The sequence below is a fragment of the Diospyros lotus genome, chromosome 2 (genome assembly GCF_014633365.1).
Source record: "Diospyros lotus cultivar Yz01 chromosome 2, ASM1463336v1, whole genome shotgun sequence".
Lineage (NCBI taxonomy): Eukaryota > Viridiplantae > Streptophyta > Magnoliopsida > Ericales > Ebenaceae > Diospyros > Diospyros lotus.
Window position 1 is genome coordinate 6,169,985 of NC_068339.1, and position 26,785 is coordinate 6,196,769.

A 26,785-nucleotide genomic window follows, 5' to 3' on the forward strand; every position below is an offset into this window, starting at 1 on the left:
TTATGATCTCTTTTTTTTTATATCGATAGCAAAATAACAAAATAAAGTGATGGTTACTTAATTTTAATTGATAATGACTTATTTTCCATTTGATTTCTCTAATTATTTTATCAAATTCGTTAATCTTATTTTACTCTCGTTTTTTTATCTTAATATTTGTTTTTCTTGATATCTCTTTTATTTATTATTATTATTATTATTTATTTACTTATTTATCTATCTCATTTACAAACAATTGTATGTGATTATTGAGACTTAACAGATTCTATAAATACACACGTAATAAATATATAAATAAAAAATTTAATCAATGACCAACAAAATTTATAATATTAATTTTATTTATTTATTATTTTTTTAATATTTAGTTTTTACATTGTTGTTAAATTTTACTTAATTAATATTTAATTAAAACTAAATTAACAATATTTGTGATGAAAGGATACTCGTCCAAAATTATTTTTAAATTACAAAAAATATTCATACCGATAATTTAAATTATTAAGAATGAATCATGCTAGATATACAATCATTTTGTACATTTTGGGCTACATAAGGGAATATTATGACCAAAATACCCTGCACCTCACATGTGTTTCATGAGAGATATTTTTGTCATTGATACACCTTTATGTAGTTTAAGATATACACAAATATGTATTAATAATATTTTTTTATTAAAAATTAAGTGTAATTAGACTTAAAAATAACCTCCCGCAAAAGCCATTGTACGCGCAGCAGCGACGCAGTTTCTCACGACGATCGTACTTAGGTTATCACACAACGCAGTGACAGGCCTCCCCGCTTGGACTTGTGAGTGTTGGCAGCCGCTTGACCCTCGAGACAGCGGGAGTGGGAAGAATGGGGAAGAAGACGAAGAAGCCGGGCAAAGGAAAAGAGAAAACGGAGAGAAAAACTGCCAAAGCTGAAGGAAAGAGAGCTCGCAGAGAAACCAAGAAGGTCTCTCCCGAAGACGACATCGATGCCATCCTGGTACTCAATCTCTACATTGTTTCTCCCCAAAATCAATGAGAGATTGGAAGAGAGGAAATGAAGAAAGGAAACAAAAAAAACCTGTTGTACGACACGCTGAATTTTATTGTGTTTTTGATTCTGCAGCTGAGTATACAGAAGGAGGAAGCCAAGAAGAAAGAGGTCCACGTTGAAGAAAATGTCCCCGCTCCGTCTCGGCGAGCGAATTGCTCGGTATTTGCAGTCGTTATGTTCGTGGTCTTTAGGGTTTTTGATTTAGTAGTACGTGTGCTGTGAATTGATGGTTTGTTTGGATGATTGTGTAGTTGAACATTAATCCCTTGAAAGATACCGAGTTGATTCTCTATGGGGGTGAATTTTACAACGGTAATAAGGTTAGGACTCTTATAATAACTAAGTAATTGATTGTTTTTCTATGTTCATTTTATAGATATTTATACTTTCGGCTATTGCTAAGAGTATGTAATTGGATTGGTGCAGACATTTGTATATGGTGATCTTTATCGTTATGATGTGGAAAAGCAGGAGTGGAAATTGGTTTCCAGCCCAAACAGTCCACCACCACGCAGTGCACATCAGGCAGTTGCCTGGAAGAACTATCTTTATATTTTCGGTAAATTGGCAGAACTAGCTACATGTGCACATATTAGGTTAATTTGCAGCCCCACATGTACTCCCTTTTATTTACTAAGAAGAACAGGCTTACTGCATTGTGCTTATAGTGATAAACTTCTATGCTGTACTCTAGGTGGTGAGTTCACGTCTCCAAATCAAGAGCGGTTTCATCACTACAAGGCAAGGCTTCTTTTCCATCCTGGTTTCTTCTTCTTCTTCTTCTGCAAAGTTGTTTATATGTCAAATATGTACTTAAGGTTCGGTTTTGTGGTTGGACTTTGTTGTTGTAGGACTTCTGGGTGTTGGACCTGAAAACAAATCAATGGGAACAATTAAATTATAAAGGTTGTCCAAGTCCACGATCTGGTCACCGGATGGTAAGCTCAGTAACATTCAGATTTATTGGACAAACAATGTACCTATGTACAGTTTTTGTAATTATTTAAATATTTGCACTGGCACATGGAGCTCAAACTTTCAAGTATACTATTCTACTGGTTTTATATATTGTCCTCATGAAGGAAGTAAAGAAAATGCATGAATTTGTGAATGTGTTGCATCTTTTGAACTGATATATAAAAGTAGAACAACCACAGCAACAACCAGATGTCAAACCTTAATCCTACTATGTGGGGTCAGCTTGATATGTGAAAGTAAAAAATAAAAAAATATGTATATTACCCAGTACGCACTGATAATTTTACAATGGAGAATAATTTTGTTGGCATGCTGATGTGACGAAACATGTTTATTTTGGCCTTTTTTTTGGCTACACTTGTAACTTCATGACATCTGTGAATGGGCTAATAAGATGACATCTGATAATTGTAGGTGGATAAAGCAAGGTCTTGTGGTAACTAAGAGGGACTTAGTTTCTTTATGAGATGCCTAGAAGATGGCCTAGGAATTATCTAGATGTGATGAATGGTTGAGATTATTCCTTAGGAGAGAGAAAGATTCAACTAACTTGCATGTGGGTGATCTCTATTTCAATCACCGCAGAAAGCAGTTTGCAATGAAAAGCGTGAGGTGACAGTATTCCAATATAATATATATATGTGTGTATGTATAAAGCAAACTGTGAGTGAGTAACAGAGGAATTGGTTTTGGAATTCTATAATTAGAATGAGTGGATGGGATTAAGTGGTAAAAATTAGAAGGCATCGAGCCATAGGATATAAACAAAATGATACAGTATATGTAATGGTTTAAAACAAAATGATACAGTATATAATGTTGACTAAATGTTATTTGACAACTTAATTGTACTTCATCCAAATATATAATTTTTTGGAATATCATGGTCATTTGTCACTTTTGTCCTGAACTTGGCACATGCAAATAAACGTGAGCTTGCCCCTTTTCCAGTCTATCATGCTGAAACACTTCTTATCTCCAGAGTAAACTAACTCACAAGTAACCTGTTCTCTCCCCATGTCTCCAAAATTATTGGTCTCAAATGCATTTTTTATAGCCACTTATTTATTCATCCTTTTCATTTCATTAGGATTTGCTGTTTGACAATGTTGAGATACAATGATCCTTTGTTTCTGTAAAATTGTCAATAATTCAATGATGGGTGCACAGTCAACGTTTTATTTTTTATTGCTGCTATTTCTTTTGAATAGATAATTATAAAATATATGCTTTCAAGTTTTGCTCTTTCTGATGTAGCTTTTTTTCCTTTTCTAATCTCCTCTTCTTCTTCTCCCATTCACAAATGCACATGCAGTTATGTATCTTTAGACTTTTTAACTTCTTATGCTCTGTTAGGCTATTCTATCCAGTATCTCATCATAGTTCATTTTCCTATTTTGAATTTGTAAGCCATGAATTATATGGCATTTATCAAGGTTTTCCGTGTTGTTATTTCTTTGTGTTACAGGTTTTATACAAGCACAAAATTATTGTTTTTGGGGGATTTTATGACACTCTTAGAGAAGTGAGGTTGCTTCCTGGGTCTTTACCAAACAATTTTAACAGTTAATTACCATTCTGTTTCATTTGTTGATTGCTTGGTGCTTAAATATTGTTGCATGTTCTGTCCTATGCCAAATAGAGGCACTTTAGTTTGGTTTCATTATTGTATTTATTCTCTTTTGATGATCTAGACACATTCATTTACCTTGACAAGGATTTAACCTGTTTACTTTTTTCTTGATAATTGGACGAGTCATGTTCTTTCTTAAACAATGGGCACATTAGATTCCAAAGTGCTAGGTTCTTTTAGTTGAGTGAAATTTGTTGTTAATAATTTAGAGGTCTTCATTCCTGAACATTGATGTAGGATGGAGCAGGGTAACCTATCTTCCAATATGTCTTTCATTTGTTTGAATTAGTTTATCTGTTTAGAATTTGAGGTTAACAGTGTTCTGACAGACAATAGGAAGGAGTTTCACTCGATGAATAGTAGATGAAGATAAGGTGCAACAATTTATCAGGCTCACTAACATAATTATAATCACTAGGAAGTAATTAATTATGGGGAATTCCTTCTCAAAATGAAAATGAGTCAAATTATGAGAAATAAAGAAATAAAGATGTTGTACATTGTAGAGATATTTATGGAAAAAATGTGGAAAAGACATGAGCAATTAGTGGAAACAGGAAAATTCCTATAATATATTTTTATTAGTGAAGTCCATGAAAGCTCAGCTGCATGCTAGACCACTAGACTATTCTACTTGGAAAAACTGTTAATACCTATTATTTCCTAAAGAAGTTCTGAGTATATCCCACAGACATGTATTTTATGGCACAACGGTGTTGGGGTAATGATTCACCATTAATAGTCCATTTGGAAACCTCTAGAACTTTGGAATTGAAATTTCAATGATAAGAGTTTCTTGTGCTTGGAATAAAAAGAGTATAAATTAAGAATTCGAATTCCATTACCTTCAAACACCGGAATAGAGTTCAGATCAAAGTTGGTCATAATTGTAAAATAAAGAATTAAAATTCTTAGGCTCCTCTTATTTATTTATTTTATTTCCACTAATGCTCCTCCCTATTTTGCTTATATTCCTAGGGTTTTCTCATTCTCATTATTTTTTGTGGTTCTCTGCCACTGGATGTTACTGATTTTATGTAGCTGATCTAGTTTGAATGAATACATTTTTTGCATTTGATGAGGGTGTCCGTAAAGATTGGTTACTGAAGGAATTAAGCTACCTAACTATTCACATTTAGTATTCTATGTAAGTATTTTTATGCGCTATATAGGGCCTAAGTACTAGGAAATGTGATTTTGGATTATGTATGTTTGCAAATGCTATTGGCAAATAGTTAAGACATTGTGAAAAAAAAAATTGTTGAAGTCATACTTTTAGCATTATTTTAGTTAATGTCTTGTTTTAATTATAACATTTTAATGATAAAGTGTCGTGGTTATATATGTTGTTGAGAGTAAAATAATAATATAAAAGATAAAGTTAACTCTCTATCTAAAATCTTAAGCTTTTAGATGAGATGATGGTCAGCTATTTAACATGGTATCCTAAGTTCAAACCTCGCCACCAACCCAACATTTAAATTGTTGCACGTGGTTGGACTAGTTATGCAATAAAGCTTGGCCTCATGTGAGGGGGCGTATTGAGAGTAAAATAATAATATAAAAGATAGATTTAATCTTCTATCTAACAATTTAAACTTTTAGATGAGATGATGGTTTGTTATTCAACATATGTGATGGCTCTGTACTCTTAAATTTGGTACTTATCTTAATAAATTTCTTCTAAAATATAAGAGTTTGTACACATAATAAAAAATGCCAAACAACTGAATTGGAAACCCCCCAACGTACATAAATAACATACATATCCGTGGCAAATCTGTGTACATCAGGGTCATATATACATAATAAGTCTTAAAATACACTGATTTGACCCATAAATAACAAAATAGCGGAAGCTGACATCAAAAGAAGCCTGGAACTCTAGACTACTCTGTACACGTCTAAGCTCAGCACTCAGACTCCACTAGGCCCGGCATTCGCTCTAGTCTTGCCTCTGCCTGGAATGACGCAAGCAAAGTGAGCCACAAGGCTCAGCAAGCAATATAAAATAACTAGAAGCTGGAATAACTGAACTGAAACATAAGATGGTGAGACATGAAAAGATAACTGAATCTCACGTATCGCATATATGAAATATACCATACTCATGGACATGTAAAACCCACTAAAAATTGGCATGGGCCATGATATCACGTGCAATATACTGCTGACACCCACAATAAACTGACGTGAGCTCTCAGATGTTATGCAACTGAAACATGACGCATGCTTATATAATAAATACATAATCAGGATGCAAGCAATACATACATCACCTCCGGAGCCAATAAGCCCCGCACTGATTTGATCTGTGGGGTTCACATACCACACAAGCCCGGCCCTTAATAGCCCGTGTGTATGCCCCAACGGAATAATCCGTAGCATGCTTTACCCACTCAGCGCAAAATATAGGCGCGCTAATCTTGATAATAACAATCCATGAATAAACCCATGCTTGCACACCTCATCGTGAACCCATGAATGTATAGTAATCTTAAACTTTAACCATGCATTTAATCATACTTAAATAAGATAGCAAGCTCTATCATGTAAAATGCTCCATAAAATACCTCATATAATTCCCTTACATTTATATAAATCATACATATAATGCATAGTCAAATCTGGAGATTCTTATGAAGCATATTCCGACTTGGGGCATTATTTAAAAAAAACAGAAGTTAGACAGTTTTGACATCTCTCAGTATTTTGGGCATAACTCTCTCATATGAACTCCAATTTAGCTAATTCAAGATGCTATGAAAAGACAAGAGAAATATCTACAACTTTCATGTTTTAAGTTTTGAGAGATTCAGACTGTAACAAGGTCAAGCTCTTGCCATTAGCCCTTGTCTCAAGCTCTCGCCACTAGCCCTTGCCTCAAGCTCTCGCCACTAACCCTTGCCACAATCTCTTGCCTCAAGCTCTCGCCACTAGCTTTTGCCACAAGCTCTTGCCACTAGGTTTCGCCGCAAGGTCTTGCCGCAAGGATTTGGCCCTGTTGCTACTCAAAAAATGGGTTAGCCCTTGCCACTAGCTCTTGCCACAAGCTCTTCCCACTAGCTCTTGCCTCAAGCTCTCGCCACTAACCCTTGCCACAAGCTCTTGCCATTAGCTTTCGCCACAAGCTCTTGCCATTAGCTTTCGCCACAAGCTCTTGCCACTAGCTTTTGCCACAAGCTCTTGCCACTAGGTTTCGCCGCAAGGTCTTGCCGTAAGGAGGTTTCGCCGCAAGGTCTTGCCGTAAGGATTTGGCCCTGTTGCTACTCAAAAAATGGGTTAGAAAGCCCGTGAGAATCTTCCCCCGCGAAGACCCTCCGATGCCAAAGTCAGTCCCGAATCCCAATGACTATTCACGAAAATAATAAAAGTGTATTCAAAGTGTCAAGATTTACCGAAGTTGGAAGTCTCGTTCACTGTCTTCTAGCTGGATATTTATAGGGCACGATTTTCAAGGGTGGCTGGTGACGACACGTGGCACTCGCCGAGTGGGACTCTTGGCTTTTTCGAAAGATGCACACTGCCGCAAGCCTTTGGGTGTGCTGTAGGGTCGGGTTGGCCGCAAGGCCCTTTTGGCAAGCGCGCATGTCTTCGGCTTGCCGCAAGCTTGGGGGTTGCGGCAGTGTGCCATGAGCCCAAGCGGTCGGGCTCACGGCACACTTGGATTGTGCCACGAGCCCATGCTTAGGGTGCCGCGAGCTCAAGCGGTCGGGCTCGCGGCACACTTGGATTGTGCCGCGAGCCCATGCTTCGGTGCCGCGAACCCAAGCGGTCGGGCTTGCGGCACACTTGGATTGTGCCGCGAGCCCATGCTTAAGGTGCCAAATGCCACAAGCCCAAGCGATCGTTGAGGGGGCTTGCGGCAGTGTGCCGTGAGCTCACGACGTTCAAATGCCGCGAGCCCATGCGACCTATTAAGGGGCTTGCGACAGTGTGCCGCTATCTTGCCGCACACTGCCGCGGGCTTTGCACAACAATTTCCTTAACTTCTTCCTTCGATTTCTTTGGCACAACAAATGCTAATAGAAATAAGATTTGTATAAAATAATCTTGTAGTGGTATTGCGCAGTTATTATGGTGGATGTTTATGGTCTATGATACTTTTGTTCCATGCCTGTAGCAACTCTCTCACGGATCACTTATTCTAGCGAGTGCTCCGGGATAGCTTAGGGACCCAAAGAGGAAGTGTCAATTAGGATGGTACCTGCCACTCACATAAACAAAAATGCCAAACAACTGAACTGGAAACCCCCCAACAAGGGTACATAAATATCCATGGAAAATCTGTGTACATCAGGGTCATATATACATAACAAGTCTTAAAATACACTGATTTGACCCATACATAACAAAACAGCGAAAGCTGACATCAAAAGAAGCCCAGAACTCTAGACTACTCTGTACACGTCTAAGCTCAGCACTCAGACTCCACTAGGCTCGGCATTCGCTCTAGCCTTGCCCCTGCCTGGAATGATGCAAGCAAAGTGAGCCACGAGACCCAGCAAGCAATATAAAATAACTAGAAGCTGGAATAACTGAACTGAAACATAAGATGGTGAGACATAAAAAGATAATTGAATCTCACGCATCGCATATATGAAATATACCATACTCATGGAAAGATAAAACCCACTAAAAATTGGCATGGGCCATGATATCACATGCAATATACTGTTGACACCCATAATAAACTGACGTGGGCTTTGAGATGTCATGCAACTGAAATATGACTCATGCTTATATATTAAATACATAATCAGGATGCATGCAATACATACATAACCGCCGGAGCCAATAAGCCCCGCACTGATTTGATCTGTGGGGTTCACATACCACACAAGCCCCGCCCCTAATAGCTCGTGTGTATGCCCCAACGGAATAATTCGCAGCATGCTTTACCCACTCAGCACAAAATATAGGCGCGCTAATCTTGATAATAACTATCCATGAATAAACCCATGCTTGCACACCTCATCATGAACCCATGAATGTATAGTAATCTTAAACTTTAACCATGCATTTAATCATACCTAAATAAGATAACAAGCTCTAATCATGTAAAATGCTCCATAAAATACCTCATATAATTCCCTTGCATTTATATAAATCATACATGTAATGCATAGTCAAATCTGGAGATTTTCATGAAGCATATTCGGACTTGGGGCATTATTTAAAAAAAAAACGAAAGTTGGACAGTTTTGACATCTCTCAGTATTTTGGGCATAACTCTCTCATATGAACTCTGATTTAGCTGATTCAAGATGCTATGAAAAGACAAGAGGAATATCTACAACTTTCATGTTTTAAGTTTTGAGAGATTCGAACTGTAATTGGGTTAAAATCGAGCTGTAAATTGAAAATAGAGTGCTGTAATTTTACTGTTCATCATCTTCTTCGGCGAAATCGAATTTAAAACTCCGCCAACTCTGAAACCCTATCAAAAATAGCATCATCCTCAATGGAATAGAGGTAAACAAGACCCCTTGGACCGATTACAACGAAGTTTAACCACAAAACGAGATCAAACGAAGCTTTTGATACAAAATGATATACTTATATATACATATGTATAATTGGAACAAATATGGCTATATGGATGAGGATGCTTGCCTTTTCTTGCTGATAAACCACCTAAGCTTGTTTTTCAGCCCCCTTTGCTTGCTAACTCTTGAAGAGACAAAGAAACAAAACCCAAAGAAACTCTTTGCTTCCTATGCGTAACCCTTTCCTCTGCCAAAACAAATATCTCTATTTTCTCATCTCTCTCTTAAATGAATACATACACATGGCTCTTTGGGTGCAAATAATTCACATGCAATGATTCCAAAAGTAGCAATCTCACGTGCTTGGAAGCATTAGGAAGTTGGAAGAAGGAACCCAAAGCACTTATATAATATGGCACTTACACCACGTTGCCATCTAAATACATACACCACATAATTAACTTAATACTATAATTTATTTATTTAACAATCTCTACGTATTACATAATCACCATATACTCTTATACTAATAAATTATAGTATAAGAGTATACTATAATTGCCATATAATTTATTTATCTAATAATGTTCATTTTACACATTATTTCTCTAAGTGTTTTATCAAAGCCAGTTTTGGCTTATCGGGAAAACTTAGCCCTCGATATATTGGGCCGTTTGAGATTCTTGAACATGTCTGGTCAGTTGCCTACCGCTTAGCTTTGCCACCACGTTTGTTTCATGTTCATAATGTGTTTCATGTATCGATGTTACGGAAGTATGTGCCGGATCTCGAGCATGTTATTGATTATCAGTCTCTTGAGGTCCAGGAGGATGTGTCTTATGAGGAGGAGCCTCTTTGTATCCTAGACCGTAAGGAGATGGTATTGAGGACCCGGACCATTTCGTATGTGAAAGTGCAGTGGCAACGACATAGTCCTAAGGAAGCTACATGGGAGTTAGAGGAGAAGATGCAACAATCCTATCCCCAATTATTTATATGACCAGGCACGAATTTGGAGGATCAAATTCTTTTAAGAGGGGGAGAACTTGTAACGACCTAGAAATATTGTGATATTTAGTATAAGAGTATATGGTGATTATGTAATATGTAGAGATTATTAAATAAATAGATTATAGTATTAAGTTAATTATGTGGTGTATGTATTTAGATGGCAATGTGGTGTAAGTGCCTTATTATATAAGTGCTTTGGGTTCCTTCTTCCAACTTCCTAATGCTTCCAAGCAAGTGAGATTGTTGCTTTTGGAATCATTGCATGTGAATTATTTGCACCCAAAGAGCCATGTATATGTACTCATTTAAGAGAGAGATGAGAAAGTGGAGATATTTGTTTTGGCAGAGGAAAGGGTTATGCGTAGGAAGTAGAGAGTTTCTTTGGGTTTTTGTTTCTTTATCTCTTCAAGAGTTAGCAAGCAAGGGGGGCTGAAAAACAAGCTTAGGTGGTTTATCAGCAAGAAAAGGCAAGCATCCTCATCCATATAGCCATATTTGTTCCAATTATACATATGTATATATAAGTATATCATTTTGTATCAAAAGCTTCGTTTGATCTCGTTTTGTGGTTAAACTTCGTTGTAATCGGTCCAAGGGGTTTTGTTTACCTCTATTCCATTGGGGATGATGCTATTTTTGATAGGGTTTCAGAGTTGGCGGAGTTTTAAATTCGATTTTGCCGAAAAAGATGATGAACAGTGAAATTACAGCATTCTATTTTCAATTTGCAGCTCGATTTTGACCCAGTTACAGTTCGAATCTCTCAAAACTTAAAATATGAAGTTGTAGATATTCCTCTTGTCTTTTCATAGCATCTTGAATCAGCTAAATCGGAGTTCATATGAGGGAGTTATGCCCAAAATATTGAGAGATGTCAAAACTGTCCAACTTTCGTTTTTTTTTAAATAATGCCTCAAGTCCGAATATGCTTCATGAAAATCTCCAGATTTGACTATGCATTACATGTATGATTTATATAAATGCAAGGGAATTATATGAGGTATTTTATGGAGCATTTTACATGATTAGAGCTTGTTATCTTATTTAGGTATGATTAAATGCATGGTTAAAGTTTAAGATTACTATACATTCATGGGTTCATGATGAGGTGTGCAAGCATGGGTTTATTCATGGATAGTTATTATCAAGATTAGCGCGCCTATATTTTGTGTTGAGTGGGTAAAGCATGCTGCGGATTATTCCGTTGGGGCATACACACGGGCTATTAGGGGCGGGGCTTGTGTGGTATGTGAACCCCACAGATCAAATCAGTGCGGGGCTTATTGGCTCCAGCGGTTATGTATGTATTGCATGCATCCTGATTATGTATTTAATATATAAGCATGAGTCATATTTCAGTTGCATGACATCTCAAAGCCCACGTTAGTTTATTATGGGTGTCAACAGTATATTGCATGTGATATCATGGCCCATGCCAATTTTTAGTGGGTTTTATCTTTCCATGAGTATGGTATATTTCATATATGCGATGCGTGAGATTCAATTATCTTTTTATGTCTCACCATCTTATGTTTCAGTTCAGTTATTCCAGCTTCTAGTTATTTTATATTGCTTGCTGGGTCTCGTGGCTCACTTTGCTTGCATCATTCCAGGCAGGGGCAAGGCTAGAGCGAATGCCGAGCCTAGTGGAGTCTGAGTGCTGAGCTTAGACGTGTACAGAGTAGTCTAGAGTTCTGGGCTTCTTTTGATGTCAGCTTTCGCTGTTTTGTTATGTATGGGTCAAATCAGTGTATTTTAAGACTTGTTATGTATATATGACCCTGATGTACACAGATTTTCCATGGATATTTATGTACCCTTGTTGGGGGGTTTCCAGTTCAGTTGTTTGGCATTTTTGTTTATGTGAGTGACAGGTACCATCCTTATTGACACTTCCTCTTTGGGTCCCTAAGCTATCCCGGAGCACTCGCTAGGATAAGTGATCCGTGAGAGAGTTGCTACAGGCATGGAACAAAAGTATCATAGACCATAAACATCCACCATAATAACTGCGCAATACCACTACAAGATTATTTTATACAAATCTTATTTCTATTAACATTTGTTGTGCCAAAGAAATCGAAGGAAGAAGTTAAGGAAATTGTTGTGCAAAGCCCGCGGCAGTGTGCGGCAAGATAGTAGCACACTGTCGCAAGCCCCTTAATAGGTCGCATGGGCTCGCGGCATTTGAACGTCGCGAGCTCACGGCACACTGTCGCAAGCCCCCTCAACGATCGCTTGGGCTTGTGGCATTTGGCACCTTAAACATGGGCTCGCGGCACAATCCAAGTGTGCTGCGAGCCCGACCGCTTGGGTTCGCGGCACCTAAGCATGGTCTCGCGGCACAATCCAAGTGTGCCGCGAGGCCGACCGCTTGAGCTCGCGGCACCCTAAGCATGGGCTCGTGGCACAATCCAAGTGTGCCGTGAGCCCGACCGCTTGGGCTCATGGCACACTGCCGCAACCCCCAAGCTTGCGGCAAGCCGAAGACATGCGCGCTTGCCAAAAGGGCCTTGCGGCCAACCCGACCCTACAGCACACCCAAAGGCCTGCGGCAGTGTGCATCTTTCGAAAAAGCCAAGAGTCCCACTCGGCGAGTGCCACGTGTCGACACCAGCCACCCTTGAAAATCGTGCCCTATAAATATCCAGCTAGAAGACAGTGAACGAGACTTCCAACTTCGGTAAATCTTGACACTTTGAATACACTTTTATTATTTTCGTGAATAGTCATTGGGATTCGGGACTGACTTTGGCATCGGAGGGTCTTCGCGGGGGAAGATTCTCACGGGCCTTCTAACCCATTTTTTGAGTAGCAACAGGGCCAAATCCTTACGGCAAGACCTTGCGGCGAAACCTAGTGGCAAGAGCTTGTGGCAAAAGCTAGTGGCGAGAGCTTGAGGCAAGAGCTTGTGGCGAAAGCTAATGGCAAGAGCTTGTGGCAAGGGTTAGTGGCGAGAGCTTGAGGCAAGAGCTAGTGGCAAGCGCTAGTGGCAAGGGCTAGTGGCGAGGGCTAGTGGCTAGAGCTTGAGGCAAGAGTTAGTGGCGAAAGCTAGTGGCAAGGGCTAGTGGCGAAAGCTAGTGGCAAGTGCTAGTGGCGGATCCTTGCGGCGAGCATCCTAACGACAACCTCCCTTGAGGCGACATCTCTTACGGCAACCCAACTTCACTCGACACCAAGCTCGAGTGGACCCCCCTCACAAATTTTAATTGTTGTATTTTGGCAACAACAACATTAACTTTAGGTTTAACTACCCTTATAATACAAGTTACAAGAGTTATGCAAAATAAGACAAACCAACTCTTATCACTCCATGCCATGTTACAAACATCTATCTAGGATCTGCAAGTAGGGAAGACTCTGTACATCACTAGACTTTCTTTTCCCTCACTTGTCGCTAGGCTCACCACCCACCCTATCCTTGCCTTTACCTGGATTGACATAGAATAGAATAACAAGGTGAGTCGCAAGGTTCAGCAAGTACATTGTATAAAGAGGAGCAGTGTTATGAGACAGTGATATAGATAAGAGTGATAGGAAATAATATTACAATTGATTCATGATAACAATAAGATTTCCTATCCATTCCTTACCATCATATCTATTATTATGTTAAACCACATAATACTAACAACTTAATATAATTTGTCATGTCCCATGCCAAAGCTTACATGATTGTGATACAACTCACACACAACATAAAATTCAGGACCGTAGTCCATCCATGCAAGTAATATCATAATATATATGTCTCACGAGCAAAAGCTCCCCTAGTCAGGCAACGCCTACCGGTTTGGTTGGAATTCATTCTCTTTCTTGCGGTACTACCGCCGCGCAAAATAATAGGTGCGCCATTAATATAACATGTTTGTATACGCGTATAAACCATCACACAATTACACCCCATTATTCTTTTCATTGTATGATTGTAACCATAAGTATGAAATACTATGCCATATATAATCAATTTCTATTCCCTTTCCTTTGTAAAATAATTTCCCATTTATTACTCTTTATGATAACCAACACATTATATCATATCCCTAGTCACTAAATTCAGTTAAGTCTTACCTATTTATTGCATAATTGATGCTTAATTAAGTTGTCAAGGTGGCTGGAAAAGAATAGATTAAAGAAACACATATTCGAGAAAATTACCAAACGATTTGGCTAACAAGTTGGCTGGAAAAAGCTCTAGAGGACTCAATTTTAAACCAAAATATATGATATTGCATATCAAATCGAAGCCCTCAAAGTCTAGATTCCAACAAAAAAAACGGAAGTCAATTCCGATATTTCTACAGCAAGTTATGGCCAAAAGACTACATGCTGTGCAGTGCTGAAAAATAGCACGACGAACACGGACGGAATTTCGGAAAATCCACAATTTAAACACCACAAACACAATTTTAAGCCAAGAAATTTAGTATCAATCATCAAGAAATAGAGATAGAGCAATACCCATTTGAGATTACAATCCAAAACACAAAACTTGGAAGAATTTATCCATTTTTCACAAAAGAACTCAAAAACATAAACCTACATAAAAAATTACCAATTTTGATAGGAACTCTTTGAAATTGAAAGACCCAAAGCCTTTGGATCTCATCCAAAAATATAAATTTCACATCCAATCAAGAGATTAAGAAGAAATCAAAGAAAAGGAGAAGATTAGAAGTGGAACTTGCCTCTTAAGTTGGATACCAATGAAAGAAATTCCTTACGTTGAAGTTGCAACCCACCCTTCCTTTAAGCTCCAAGATAAGCAAGAAGAAGAAAAGGAAAAACCACTTATAAGGAAGAAGAGGTGGCTGCCAATTGAAAGAAAGAAGAAGAGAAAGAATATGGTAGAAAGAAGAAGATGATAATGGAAGGGAGAAGAAGATAGGAATTAACGTGACTGTCATCCAAGCCCAATTTCTCCCTTCTTTAAATCATTCACAAGACCAAGAAGCCCTCCAACAAAGCCACAATTTACCACCATGTCCATTTCTTTAATAAATATTTAAATAACATATAATAAAATCTTATTTTATTATTTCTTTTTCATTTCTTCTTCTATTAATTTTAGCTACCATTTTTATTCTTATTTTCTTCATTTCCCAATTACACATCACTTATTTATTTTACCTTTACTCAACACATAAATACTATCAACCTCTAAATGCCAAAATAAAACACTTAGAGAAATAATATCGAAAAAATGAACGTGTTTAGCCCTGATACCAAGATCATTCCGTATGTGAAAACTGGCTCAAGATTTATGTAAAATGAACGAATGAACGTGTTTAGCCCTCATATATAAATGCAAGGGAATTATATGAGGTATTTTATGGAGCATTTTACATGATTAGAGCTTGCTATCTTATTTAAGTATGATTAAAGTTTAAGATTACTATACATTCATGGGTTCACGATGAGGTGTGCAAACATGAGTTTATTTATGGATTGTTATTATCAAGATTAGCGCACCTATATTTTGCGCTGAGTGGGTAAAACATGCTGCGTATTATTCCATTGGGGCATATACACGGGCTATTACATGTAATGCATAGTCAAATTTGGAGATTTTCATGAAGCATATTCGGACTTCGGATAAGGGAGAAATTGGGCTTGGATGGCAGCCACGTTAATTCCTATCTTCTTCTCTCTTCCATTATCTTCTTCTTCTTTCTACCATATTCTTTCTCTTCTTCTTTCTTTCAATTGGCAACCACCTCTTCTTCCTTATAAGTGGTTTTTCCTTTTCTTCTTCTTGCTTATCTTGGAGCTTAAAGGAAGGGTGGGTTCCAACTTCAACGTAAGGAATTTCTTTCATTGGTATCCAACTTAAGAGGCAAGTTCCACTTCTAATCTTCTCCTTTTCTTTGATTTCTTCTTAATCTCTTGATTAGATGTGAAATTTATATTTTTGGATGAGATCCAAAGGCTTTGGGTCTTTCAATTTCAAAGAGTTCCTATCAAAATTGGTAATTTTTTATGTAGGTTTATGTTTTGAGTTCTTTTGTGAAAAATGGATAAATTCTTCCAAGTTTTGTGTTTTGGATTGTAATCTCAAAGGGGTATTGCTCTATCTCTATTTCTTGATGATTGATACTAAATTTCTTGGCTTAAAATTGTGTTTGTGGTGTTTAAATTGTGGATTTTCGAAAATTCCGTCCCTGTTCGTCATTCTGTTTTTCAGCACTGCACAGCATGTAGTCTTTTGGCCATAACTTGCTGTAGAAATATCGGAATTGACTTCCGTTTTTTTTTGTTGGAACCTAGACTTCGAGGGCTTCGATTTGATATGCAATATCATATATTTTGGTTTAAAATTGAGTCCTCTAGAGCTTTTTCCAGCCAACTTGTTAGCCAAATCGTTTGGTAATTTTCTCGAATATGTGTTTCTTTAATCGATTCTTTTCCAGCCACCTTGACAACTTAATTAAGCATCAATTATGCAACAAATGGGTAAGACTTAACTGAATTTAGTGACTAGGGATATGATATAATGTGTTGGTTATCATAAAGAGTAATAAATGGGAAATTATTTTACAAAGGAAAGGGAATAGAAATTGATTATATATGGCATAGTATTTCATACTTATGGTCACAATCATACAATGAAAAGAATAATGGGGTGTAATTGTGTGATGGTTTATATGGGTATACAAACATGTTATATTAATGGCGCACCTATTATTTTGCGCGGCGGTAGTACCGCAAGAAAGAGAATGGATTTCCAACCAAACCGGCAGGCGTTGCCTGACTAGGGGAGCTTTTGCTCGTGAGACATATATTATGATATTACTTGCATGGATGGACTACGGTCCTGAACTTTATGTTGTGTGTGAGTTGTATCATAATCATGTAAGCTTTGGCATGGGACATGACAAATTATATTAAGTTGTTAGTATTATGTGGTTTAACATAATAATAGATATGATGGTAAGGAATGGATAAGAAATCTTATTGTTATCATGAATTAGTTGTAATATTATTTCCTATCACTCTTATCTATGTCACTGTCTCATAACACTGCCCCTCTTTATACAATGTACTTGCTGAGCCTTGTGTCTCACCTTATTATTCTATTCTATGTCAATCCAGGTAAAGGCAAGGATAGGGTGGGTGGTGAGCCTAGCGACAAGTGAGGGAAAAGAAAGTCTAGTGATGTACAGAGTCTTCCCTACTTGCAGATCCTAGATAGATGTTTGTAACATGGCATGGAGTGATGAGAGTTGGTTCGTCTTATTTTGCATAACTCTTGTAACTTGTATTATAAGGGCAGTTAAACCTAAAGTGAATGTTAATAGAAATAAGATTTGTGTAAAATAATCGTGTAGTGGTATTGCGCAGTTATTATGGTGGATGTTTATGGTCTATGATGCTTTTGTTCCATGCCTGTAGCGACTCTCTCACGGATCACTTATGCTAGCAAGTGCTTCGGGAGGTGGGCCGTGACAGTTTGGTATCAGAGTGTGGTTTAGGGATGAAGAGACTCTGTACACATAGGAGGGTTGGGTAGAGTTAAAGTTGTGTATAATAGTATTGACTAGAATAAGAAAAGCGGTATTTTAAAAATGATTTGGTTGTACAGGAAATGAGCCCACGCAGGGGAAGAGGCAGGCCCCCGATTAGGAGGCAAGGACAAGATGTTCCATCTTCTATGCCTACACTTACACCCCTAGTTGCCGCAGAAACACCAGAGGGATTGGGTGGAGAATGGCGGCAAGAAATGAATGAAGTGAGAGGTACTCTGGCAGGTATAATGAGAACAATGGATGTCCTTGCTGCAAACCACACAAGGCAAAGACAAGCACAACAAGAGACGGGTAGTCTAGAGCCGACAAGGAATAATGATGGCCAGACAACTGACCCGGCACCACCAGAAATATCCCATGGGATGGACGGTAATAGTGGAATTCAGTTACTTAAGAACTTCATGGCTCTACGACGCCCAGAGTTTAGCGGGGGAACTGACGCAGTAGCAGCAGAAAGATGGATGAAGACTATGGAGAAACGCCTCAGAGCGGTGGGATGTACTGATACACAAAAGGTGCAATTAGCAACCTTTTTGTTGGTTGGGGCTGCTAAAGCATGGTGGGAAATAGCTAAGCAGAGATTTGCAAATGAAGAGCCTACCTGGGCAGAATTTCAAGGGGCTTTCAACAATACCTATTTTCTTGAGTGGATGCGGGCACAAAAGGTGTATGAGTTTATTGAGTTAACTCAAGGCAACAAGTCAGTGGCCCAGTACGAGGCTGAATTTATCTCATTGGCTAGATTTGTGCCAAACTTAGTGTCTTCAGAAGCAAACAAGGCGGCGAAGTTTCAACGGGGCCTACGTGCTGAAATTTGATATGCCTTAGCTGGAGCCTGGATTACGGATCACTCTTCCGTTGTACAAAGAGCTTATGCCATCGAAAGAGATAGGATTGAGATGGGGATAGATCAAGCAACATTAAAAGGAGCGAGATCTACACAAGGGCGCAACAATGATAAGAAAAGAAGATGGGGCCAGGGAAGAATGTTTCAGAAGTACCAACATGTAAGATTTGTGGCAAGAAGCACAGAGACTCGTGTATTTTTGCCAGGGGAGGAGGAGGTTGTTATCTTTGTGGACAGGCAGGCCACCTTTGGAGAGATTGTCCCCAAAATGTGGGTACCATCCCAACGACTCCAGTTAAAGACTTGATTTGTTATCGATGTGGACGGAAGGGGCATCGAGCCAACATGTGCACTGTGATACTTCAATAGGGAGGACCGAGACCAGTGGGTCAAGGATAGAGGCTCGGTTAGGGGCCTGGGATACCTAGAGTTCAGGGACCAGCTACTCAGCTAGCTTTGGCTTACCCTCAACGACCGGCTATCACAGACAAACCCCATGTGCAGGGGAGAGTGTTTGCATTGACAACAACGGATGCGGAGAAGGGAAATGACACTATCCAAGGTATCATTTCTCTCTATGGTGTTGATGTATGTGTGCTTTTCGATACGGGATCTACCCATTCCTTTATTGCACCTCGAGCGGTAGGTTATGTGCCAGTCCCTGGGATTTCTTTACCGTATTATCTGATTGTTTCTATGTCGGGGGATGTAGCTTTAATGGGTAGAGAAGTATATGAAAATTGCCAAATTATGGTGCATGATAAGGAATTACCGGGCGACCTAATAGTTTTGGATATAAAAGATTATGATTTGATTCTAGGAATGAACTGGTTGTCCCGACATTACGCTAAGGTTGATTGTCGCCAAAAGGTAATTCAATTTGAACTACCCCAACAACCTGTTATCGTATATCGAGGGATTAAACCAATGAGTTCTACCCCGATGATCTCTATAATGAAAGCAGAGAAGTTAATACGCCATGGTTGCAAAGCATACCTTGCCTTCATTTCTATGGGTAAGGGAAAACAATTAGAGTTGCCAGAAATTCCAATAGTGCGAGATTTCCCGGATGTGTTTCCTTGAAGGAAGTTGAGTTTGCAATCGAATTGATGCCCGGGACTGAGCCTATTTCTAAAGCTCCATATAGAGTGGCTCCAAACGAGTTAAAGGAATTGAAGATGCAAATAGAAGAATTGATTATTGACAGTTAAATCAAGTGACTCAAAAGAACAAGTACCCTCTTCCACGTGTAGATGATTTATTAGACTAGCTTCGTGGGACCTCAGTTTTCTCCAAAATAGATTTGAGATCTGGTTACCATCAAGTAAGAGTCAGAGAGAAGGATATTCAGACAACTGCCTTTTGTACCAGATATGGGCATTTCGAGTTTGTGGTAATGCTGTTCGGATTAACTAATGCTCCGGCAGTGTTCATGGATTTGATGAATCGAACATTTAGGGAGTATCTGGATTGCTTTGTTATCGTGTTTATAGACGATATTCTGTTTTACTCCCTAGAAGAGTATGAGGTGGTGAAATTTATTTTGAAGAGAACATTTAAAAATTAAAAACAATTGTTTAATCTTCTACATTAACTTTTTACTTTGATTGAGTTGTTAAGGCTAATGTGGTCAAACTGTTAGTTAATTTTCTTTCTATGTATGTTCCAAGCATAATAATTGGAATTCAATTATAATTTTTAGTGTTCTATTCCAAATGAAATAAGCAAGAGTTCTAACTTTGTTGGAATCATTAAAGGGTAAAACTATGGAATTGGAATTCTATTTCTATAAGAATTGGTTCTTTAATGGAATGCTTTCCACGAAAATTGGCTAGACACACTAGGTAAGCCTCTTTTTGCACAAAAGCTTCTTCAGGGAAGATCTGGATTCCACCCTGAAGTTGAGTGGATGGCACCATGCGTACAACTGTCACTAGGGTATAGTTTTTAATAGTCATCAGAATTTTTATTTGGAGGCATTGAATAGTTTAGAATGGGGTAAAGTGCCACGACCAGATGGATTCTCTTTAGCCATTTTTTAGCATTACTAGAGCATGGTCAGTGGAAGACGTCTTGGTTGCGAGTCTGTTTTTTAGTACGGATCATTTCAAGAAAAGATTAAATGCTACCAAAATTTTTATTTGGAGGCATTGAATAGTTTAGAATGGGGTAAAGTGCCACGACCAGATGGATTCTCTTTTAGCCATTTTCTAGCCTTGCTAAAGCATGGTAAGTGGAAGACGTCTTGGTTGTGGGTCTGTTTTTAATACAAATCATTTAAAGAAAAGATTAAATGCTACCTCCATATCTCTTACTAAGAGGAAGTTGAAGAGTTCTTATTTTTAGGCGTATTAGCCTTTCAGGGACTGTGCAAAAAAAAAAAAAAGAAGAAGCGGAAATGAGGATGCTAAGATAGATGTGCGGCCATACAAGAAAAGATAAAATTAGAAATGAGGTTATTCGTAAAAAGGTAGGAGTAGTGCCAATCGAGGAGCAGATGAGAGAGACTAGACTAAGATAATTTGGTCATGTGAGAAGAAGACCAAGAGACACTCCTGTGAGGAGAGTTGATGAAATGGAACAATTAGTTAGTCCAAAAAAAAAAAAGATAGAAGCAGAGTCAAGAAGACTTTGGGAGAGACATTAAAGTTTGATATTAAGTGTATGGGCCTAAATGAAGATATGGCAAAAGACAAAAATACATGGAAGCCTATAATTTATGTAGCCGACCCCACATAGTGGGATAAAGGCTAGATATGTTGTTGTTATTGTTGGTTAAAATTTTGTCTAGTAGGTTTAGTGTGGTGATTGGTAAAGTTGTTTCTGATAAATGCATTAATTCTAGGTACAAAGTCTTTGGGTTCTAAAATTATTTGAAAGATTGAAATTGGAAAAGCTTACGACCATGTAAATGGTTCAGTAATCTATTGGTGTGGTCACATTTTAGATTATTGGCCTGCTGAGACATGCCATATTTGGCAGTGTTTTACTGTTTTTATATGTGCAGGTATTTCAATGATTTGCATGTTTTTGACCTGGATCAGTTTAAGGTGAACAACCTTGATTCCTTTTCTATTAGGCTAATTCTTGAAATTGGGGTGTGTGAGATTTATATATAATCTACTAACTGTAATGTATTGTTGCAATGTAGTGGCAAGAGATAAAACCGACACCTGGCTGCATGTGGCCCTGTGCTCGGAGTGGTTTCCAGCTTTTTGTTCACCAAGATGAGGTGAGTACAGTGGAGAAATAATGGATTGAAACTGGCATCTGAATGCAAATTTATGTATGTCTGTGATATCTAGCTTTACTATTATTGACTCTCCAATGCTATTGGACATTAGCTGGCTTTTGTTTTGCTTACATTCTGTCTTCTTACCAAGTCATCGTAGTCATGTAGAACCCAATGAGAAGAGAAAAGAGATAATAGAGAAGTAGAGAAGTAAAAGAAGAGAGAGGAACCTACCTGGGAGAGAGATGGTAGAGATTGGAAAACTAGAAGAAAGCAGGGAAAGAAGAGAGAGTAAGGAAACAGATAATCTAGAGAAAAGAGAAGGGGAGGGAGTGTGTAAACTGATTATAGAAATAAAGAGGATAGAGAAGACAAAGATGGGAGAAATCAGAGGTAAATAGAATACCTGAGTAGAGGACTGCAAGATCCAATATTCAATTCTAAATCAAATACAAAACCAAGCCTTGCATTGTGGGGGTAGTTATACAAATTCATGTGGCAAAACTAGTGGGATTAAGACCATTTTTATTGTATGGTTCAAAATGCTCGGTAGTTAAGTACCAGCATGTGGAAAATATGAACATAATGGAGATGAGGATGTTACATGAATTTTAGCTCTAAAATGCTGAATGCACTCCCTCAATTTAACCATCCTACTTTCGTTTCTACATGTAACATCCAAAATAATCTCCATTTCTTTTTGAACAAATGATCCAAGACATCTAACCAATATTTTCTTGGAATAATTTGATTTTTCAAGTCTTGCAATGACATCATGATTGCTTCTATATATACTGAGTATATATTCCTTACCTGGCTAGAACATATTTTCCCTGTTTTTCCCCCCCTGTTGCATGTCAGAAAAGTTGAACTAGTTGAAATAACATTTAGATTGTCGTGTTTGTGGAGTTTGTGAGATAATACTTGAGTCTTCTGGAAGCATGGTGATTAAAGGAATGTGCTGACATGTATTGAGCCTAAGCAAACCTTATTTTGTGTACAGAGTTGCCAAAAGGTCCCAGCTAAGTGGATACAGGCTTAGATCACCCCATATGAATGGATGCATTCTGTTGGCAATGGTCTGATGTGCTAACAGAGTGAACTATTTCATTTTTTTTGTTTTTGGGCATGTAAGTGGTTTTTCCTGCATGGACCTGAAAAAAAGCACGGCAGAAACTTGCTAAAATTAAAAATGACAGAATATGCCAGTTCTATGTTGCAAGACCACATATATATCCATATTTTATCTTCTATGCTGAATTATCTTGAGATGAGGAAATATGATGTCTACTCCTTTCCTTTCATATTGCAGATATTTTTGTATGGTGGCTATTCCAAAGAAGTTTCATCTGACAAAAATGGCTCTGAGAAGGGTATTGTTCATTCAGATATGTGGTCCCTTGATCCTAGGACATGGGAATGGAATAAGGTCTGTGCTTTCTTAGCTGCAATCTGAGTTCTCTGCTTGGATTTGCCAGCAGGAGTTCTGTTTGTAGCTAAATTATGAGAAAATTTTTAACAGTTAGATCAGGTGCACAGTTTTTTGCACTCTTAAGCTTCCTTTTTATATGTTCCAAGTTGCTCCATCTCAGGCACTTAATTTTATTTGTTTAGTTCTTGCAAATGTTTATTTGTATTGTCTAAAAAAATCAGTCTGAAATGATGTTCTTGAGAATTTTAACAGATAAGTGCAGACAAAACAGTCTAGTGAATCACTTTTTTATTATTATTATTTATAAACTATTATAACTTACAGTGAGAATTAGCAAAATAAATTAGATAATTTGGGTTTGAGCCTAATCAGCTAGGCATACAAGTATTCGGGCTGTTCCCTTTTCTTTTTACTTTTAGTGTTAAAAATCAAATTAGAGAACTTCACAGTACGTACACTATTTATTATCTGGAAATTTATTGTGCTTAAAACCAGTAACTTGAAGAAGTAAATTACGTGCTCTGTTAATTGATGCTTTACATGATATTAAACATAATTCCTTTGAAAAGCATGTTTTATGTATTTTGCATTTCATTTTTTTCCTTTGTATTTTTATAGGAAGTGAGGATGTAACTTTTGTTTCTTTTTCCTGTCCGTTGCTTAAAAATGTCTTATGTGCATAGGAACTTTCTTCCTACTGCAAAGGCTCTGCACCATAGTTTATTTGTTGATATGTGTTAGCCTAGATTTCACCCTTTTATATGATCACTCAATCACTCAAACTCACCCAACAAGCTCCCTCTGATTTGCAATGAATAGAAATCAGAATACAATCAAGAACCACACACAACACACAAGAATTATCTTGGTTCGGTCTCAATGAAAGACCTACATCCAGCTTGGCTTTCGCCCCTGCTTTCTCCACTATCTTGAATTCCAATACAAGATTACAAGTGCACTCAAAACCCAACTCTCACCTAGCCCATAAACCTGAAAGTTATATAGAGTTGTATACCAGAAAGATATTCACTCTTCCTCACTCCACAATCTCGCCCCAAGACAGCTTGTAAACCCACAATAGAAAGCACACCCAAAGCCTATCTCTCGGCCCCTATTTATAAGCCATAGGGGACGGGAGAACTACCTGACCGACTGCCCAAACCGGCAGTTACAAAAAACTCGGTCAGCCTTAGAAAACAATAAAAAACCCTTTCTAGAAACACAGCAACAAATATTACAACATAATATTTCCCTCACATTACAAACCCTAATCTGGAACAAATGAACTCTAACAATATGTAGAGCCTGTTTTCACATATCTTAGGGAAGTCAAGTGTCTACATGGTAGAAGACTTGGAAAAGTTCTGTGCCTCAACAGTATCCCTCTAGTCAATACTTTTCTCTAAATATTTTATATATATATTTTTTGTGACAGGTAAAGAGAAGTGGAATGCCGCCTGGCCCCCGTGCTGGGTTTTCTATGTGTGTCCACAAAAAGCGGGCTCTGCTTTTCGGGGGTGTAGTGGATATGGAAGTTGAAGGTTTGTTTCTTTCTATTTATATGCATTCATGGCTTGTTGCTACTAGGACCCTTCTATTGGAAGATTTTGATTCAAGAGGTTTTAGCTGTTGATGCTTTGCGTGAATTTTTACTACTTGAATGTCCTGTTGTCTGTCTTTATGGGTTTTAATCCTACAGTTAAGAGCTTATTCAATGCAACCAAAGATAAATCTTTATGAAATTATGGAAGTTCAAGGATAAGTCAAATGGGATTGGTATCCTCCGCAGCTCTACACTTAAGACATAGAATCACCTATCATTTTGCAGAAAACACTCCAGAAGAACCACATGGACATTGCAGGTTGAGTAACATCATAGGTGTCCTAGAGACATGTTGAATATTAAATTGTAAAAGGATAAGAAAAGGAATGGTTCTGCATTTTTAACAGAAAATGTACAACATACATTTTTCATCTGATCTCATCAGTGAAGACAGTGACATTAGCATGTAGAGTTCCATTGTGCTCATGGAGCCTCGCCAATTGTCTGCAATAGTGCAGCAGCAAATAAAAAATGACAATTAGTACTGGTATTTGTCATGTGTCACGGGTAGGAGGGGTGCTAATGTAATAAGGTTATACTATGGCTAGTAAGTAGTATATTAGAAGTTTGCATTGAGGAGTTGTAATTTGTTTGTTGCCGCATTAGGAGTAGTACATTCCCAGCATCGGCATTCGGTTACGCACATGGGCAGGTGGCTTAGCTTTATAAAGCAGCTGTCCAACTCGCCAATGATTATGAATGAATATTCCTAGAAGTTTCTATTCTCTCTCTCTTTCTTCCTCTCACTCTTCCTACTGATTCTCTTCCTCCTAATTCTATCGGTGACGTTCAATCACTCAACCGGAGAAACAACAGTCAGCTCCTCGGAAGCTGACATTTGGTATCAGAGCGGTGTTCTTGGGTGCAGGTAGAAGAAGAGAAGGTTATCCATATGGCCGAAGGAACGAGGATGAAGCAAATGGAGTCTGAACTGCAGCAAGTGGCTACAACAGTGGCGGAGGTGCAAACAAGAATGGGGACTCTCGAATCCTCGATTGGAGCAGGGGTAGATGCTCGGATTGATCAAGTCATGGAAAGGTGGCGGGGTGAGAATCGAGAACAGAATGCTCGGTTCCATGAGCAAGTGATGGAACAGATGCACCAGATCATGCGGATGTTCTCAACCCAGCAGCCGATAAGACTTTCCGCAAAGGGAACGGTCGGAACCCATTCTTCAAGGGGTAGGAATGGAGCATCGACTAGTGGGAACGTCGGAAGTGGAATTTGAGACAGAAGGGACCGGCGATAACTTAAGGGAGAGAAGAGCGAGAGCTCAAGCAGATTGTTACCAACCGAGCTTTCCGGTACCCAAACTGGAGATTTCGCTCTTCGATGGGGAAAACCCGAGATGGTGGGTCAGGAGGTGTGAACGTATGTTCGCCCTGTATCAGGTGCAGGAACAGCAGAAGGTCACCCTAGCCTTTGCTTACCTGAATGACATGGCTGATGCATGGTACCAGGGGTGGCTCGCGAAGAAAGAAGGCAGCCTGTGGAACGAGTTCGTTGACAACTTATGTGAAAGGTTTGGAGACTGGAGTATGCGGGATATAGTTGAAGAGTTTAACAAGCTCAAGCAGCTGGGGACGATACAGAACTACCAGCTCAAGTTTGAGGAGCTGAGGTCCTTAATGATGATACACAATCCCCATCTATCGGAAGAGTATTTTGTATCGAGTTTTATTAGTGGCTTGGGAGATGAAGCGAGGCCCATGGTAAAAATGATGCAACCAACGACAGTGAGGCTGGCTGCCGAGAGTGCAATGTTGCAAGAAATGACGATTGAAGCACTATTAAAAAGGCAGCGCAATCAAGTAAAAGGGGTGATCTCTGGGGGGTGGCAGTCTGGTAACAGGACTCAAGGACGAGATACGGTGCACAGTGGTAAGGGGGTCCTAGCATTGCCTCCTGCAGCCCCTAACCCAACGAATGGAGGAGGGTTAATGGAGCAGAGACGCCAAGCGACCTATGTTATAGGTGCGGGGATAAA

General features: G+C 38.6%; 1 protein-coding gene across 2 annotated transcripts in view; it reads left to right on the top strand.

Annotated features, from left to right (window-relative positions):
* Positions 1–740: 740 nt before the first annotated feature.
* The window catches only part of LOC127794858 (uncharacterized), a 37,977-nt gene continuing 11,932 nt past the window's right edge, over positions 741–26,785 (top strand). For both annotated transcript variants that reach the window (XM_052326121.1, XM_052326120.1), the window contains exons 1-11: positions 741–993; positions 1,120–1,206; positions 1,299–1,367; positions 1,474–1,606; positions 1,742–1,788; positions 1,899–1,985; positions 3,494–3,555; positions 21,539–21,581; positions 21,683–21,763; positions 23,076–23,192; positions 24,631–24,736. In XM_052326121.1, coding sequence (XP_052182081.1) covers positions 862–993; positions 1,120–1,206; positions 1,299–1,367; positions 1,474–1,606; positions 1,742–1,788; positions 1,899–1,985; positions 3,494–3,555; positions 21,539–21,581; positions 21,683–21,763; positions 23,076–23,192; positions 24,631–24,736 — 964 coding nt within the window. In that variant the 5' untranslated portion in view covers positions 741–861. The remainder of the gene's footprint in view (positions 994–1,119; positions 1,207–1,298; positions 1,368–1,473; positions 1,607–1,741; positions 1,789–1,898; positions 1,986–3,493; positions 3,556–21,538; positions 21,582–21,682; positions 21,764–23,075; positions 23,193–24,630; positions 24,737–26,785) is intronic.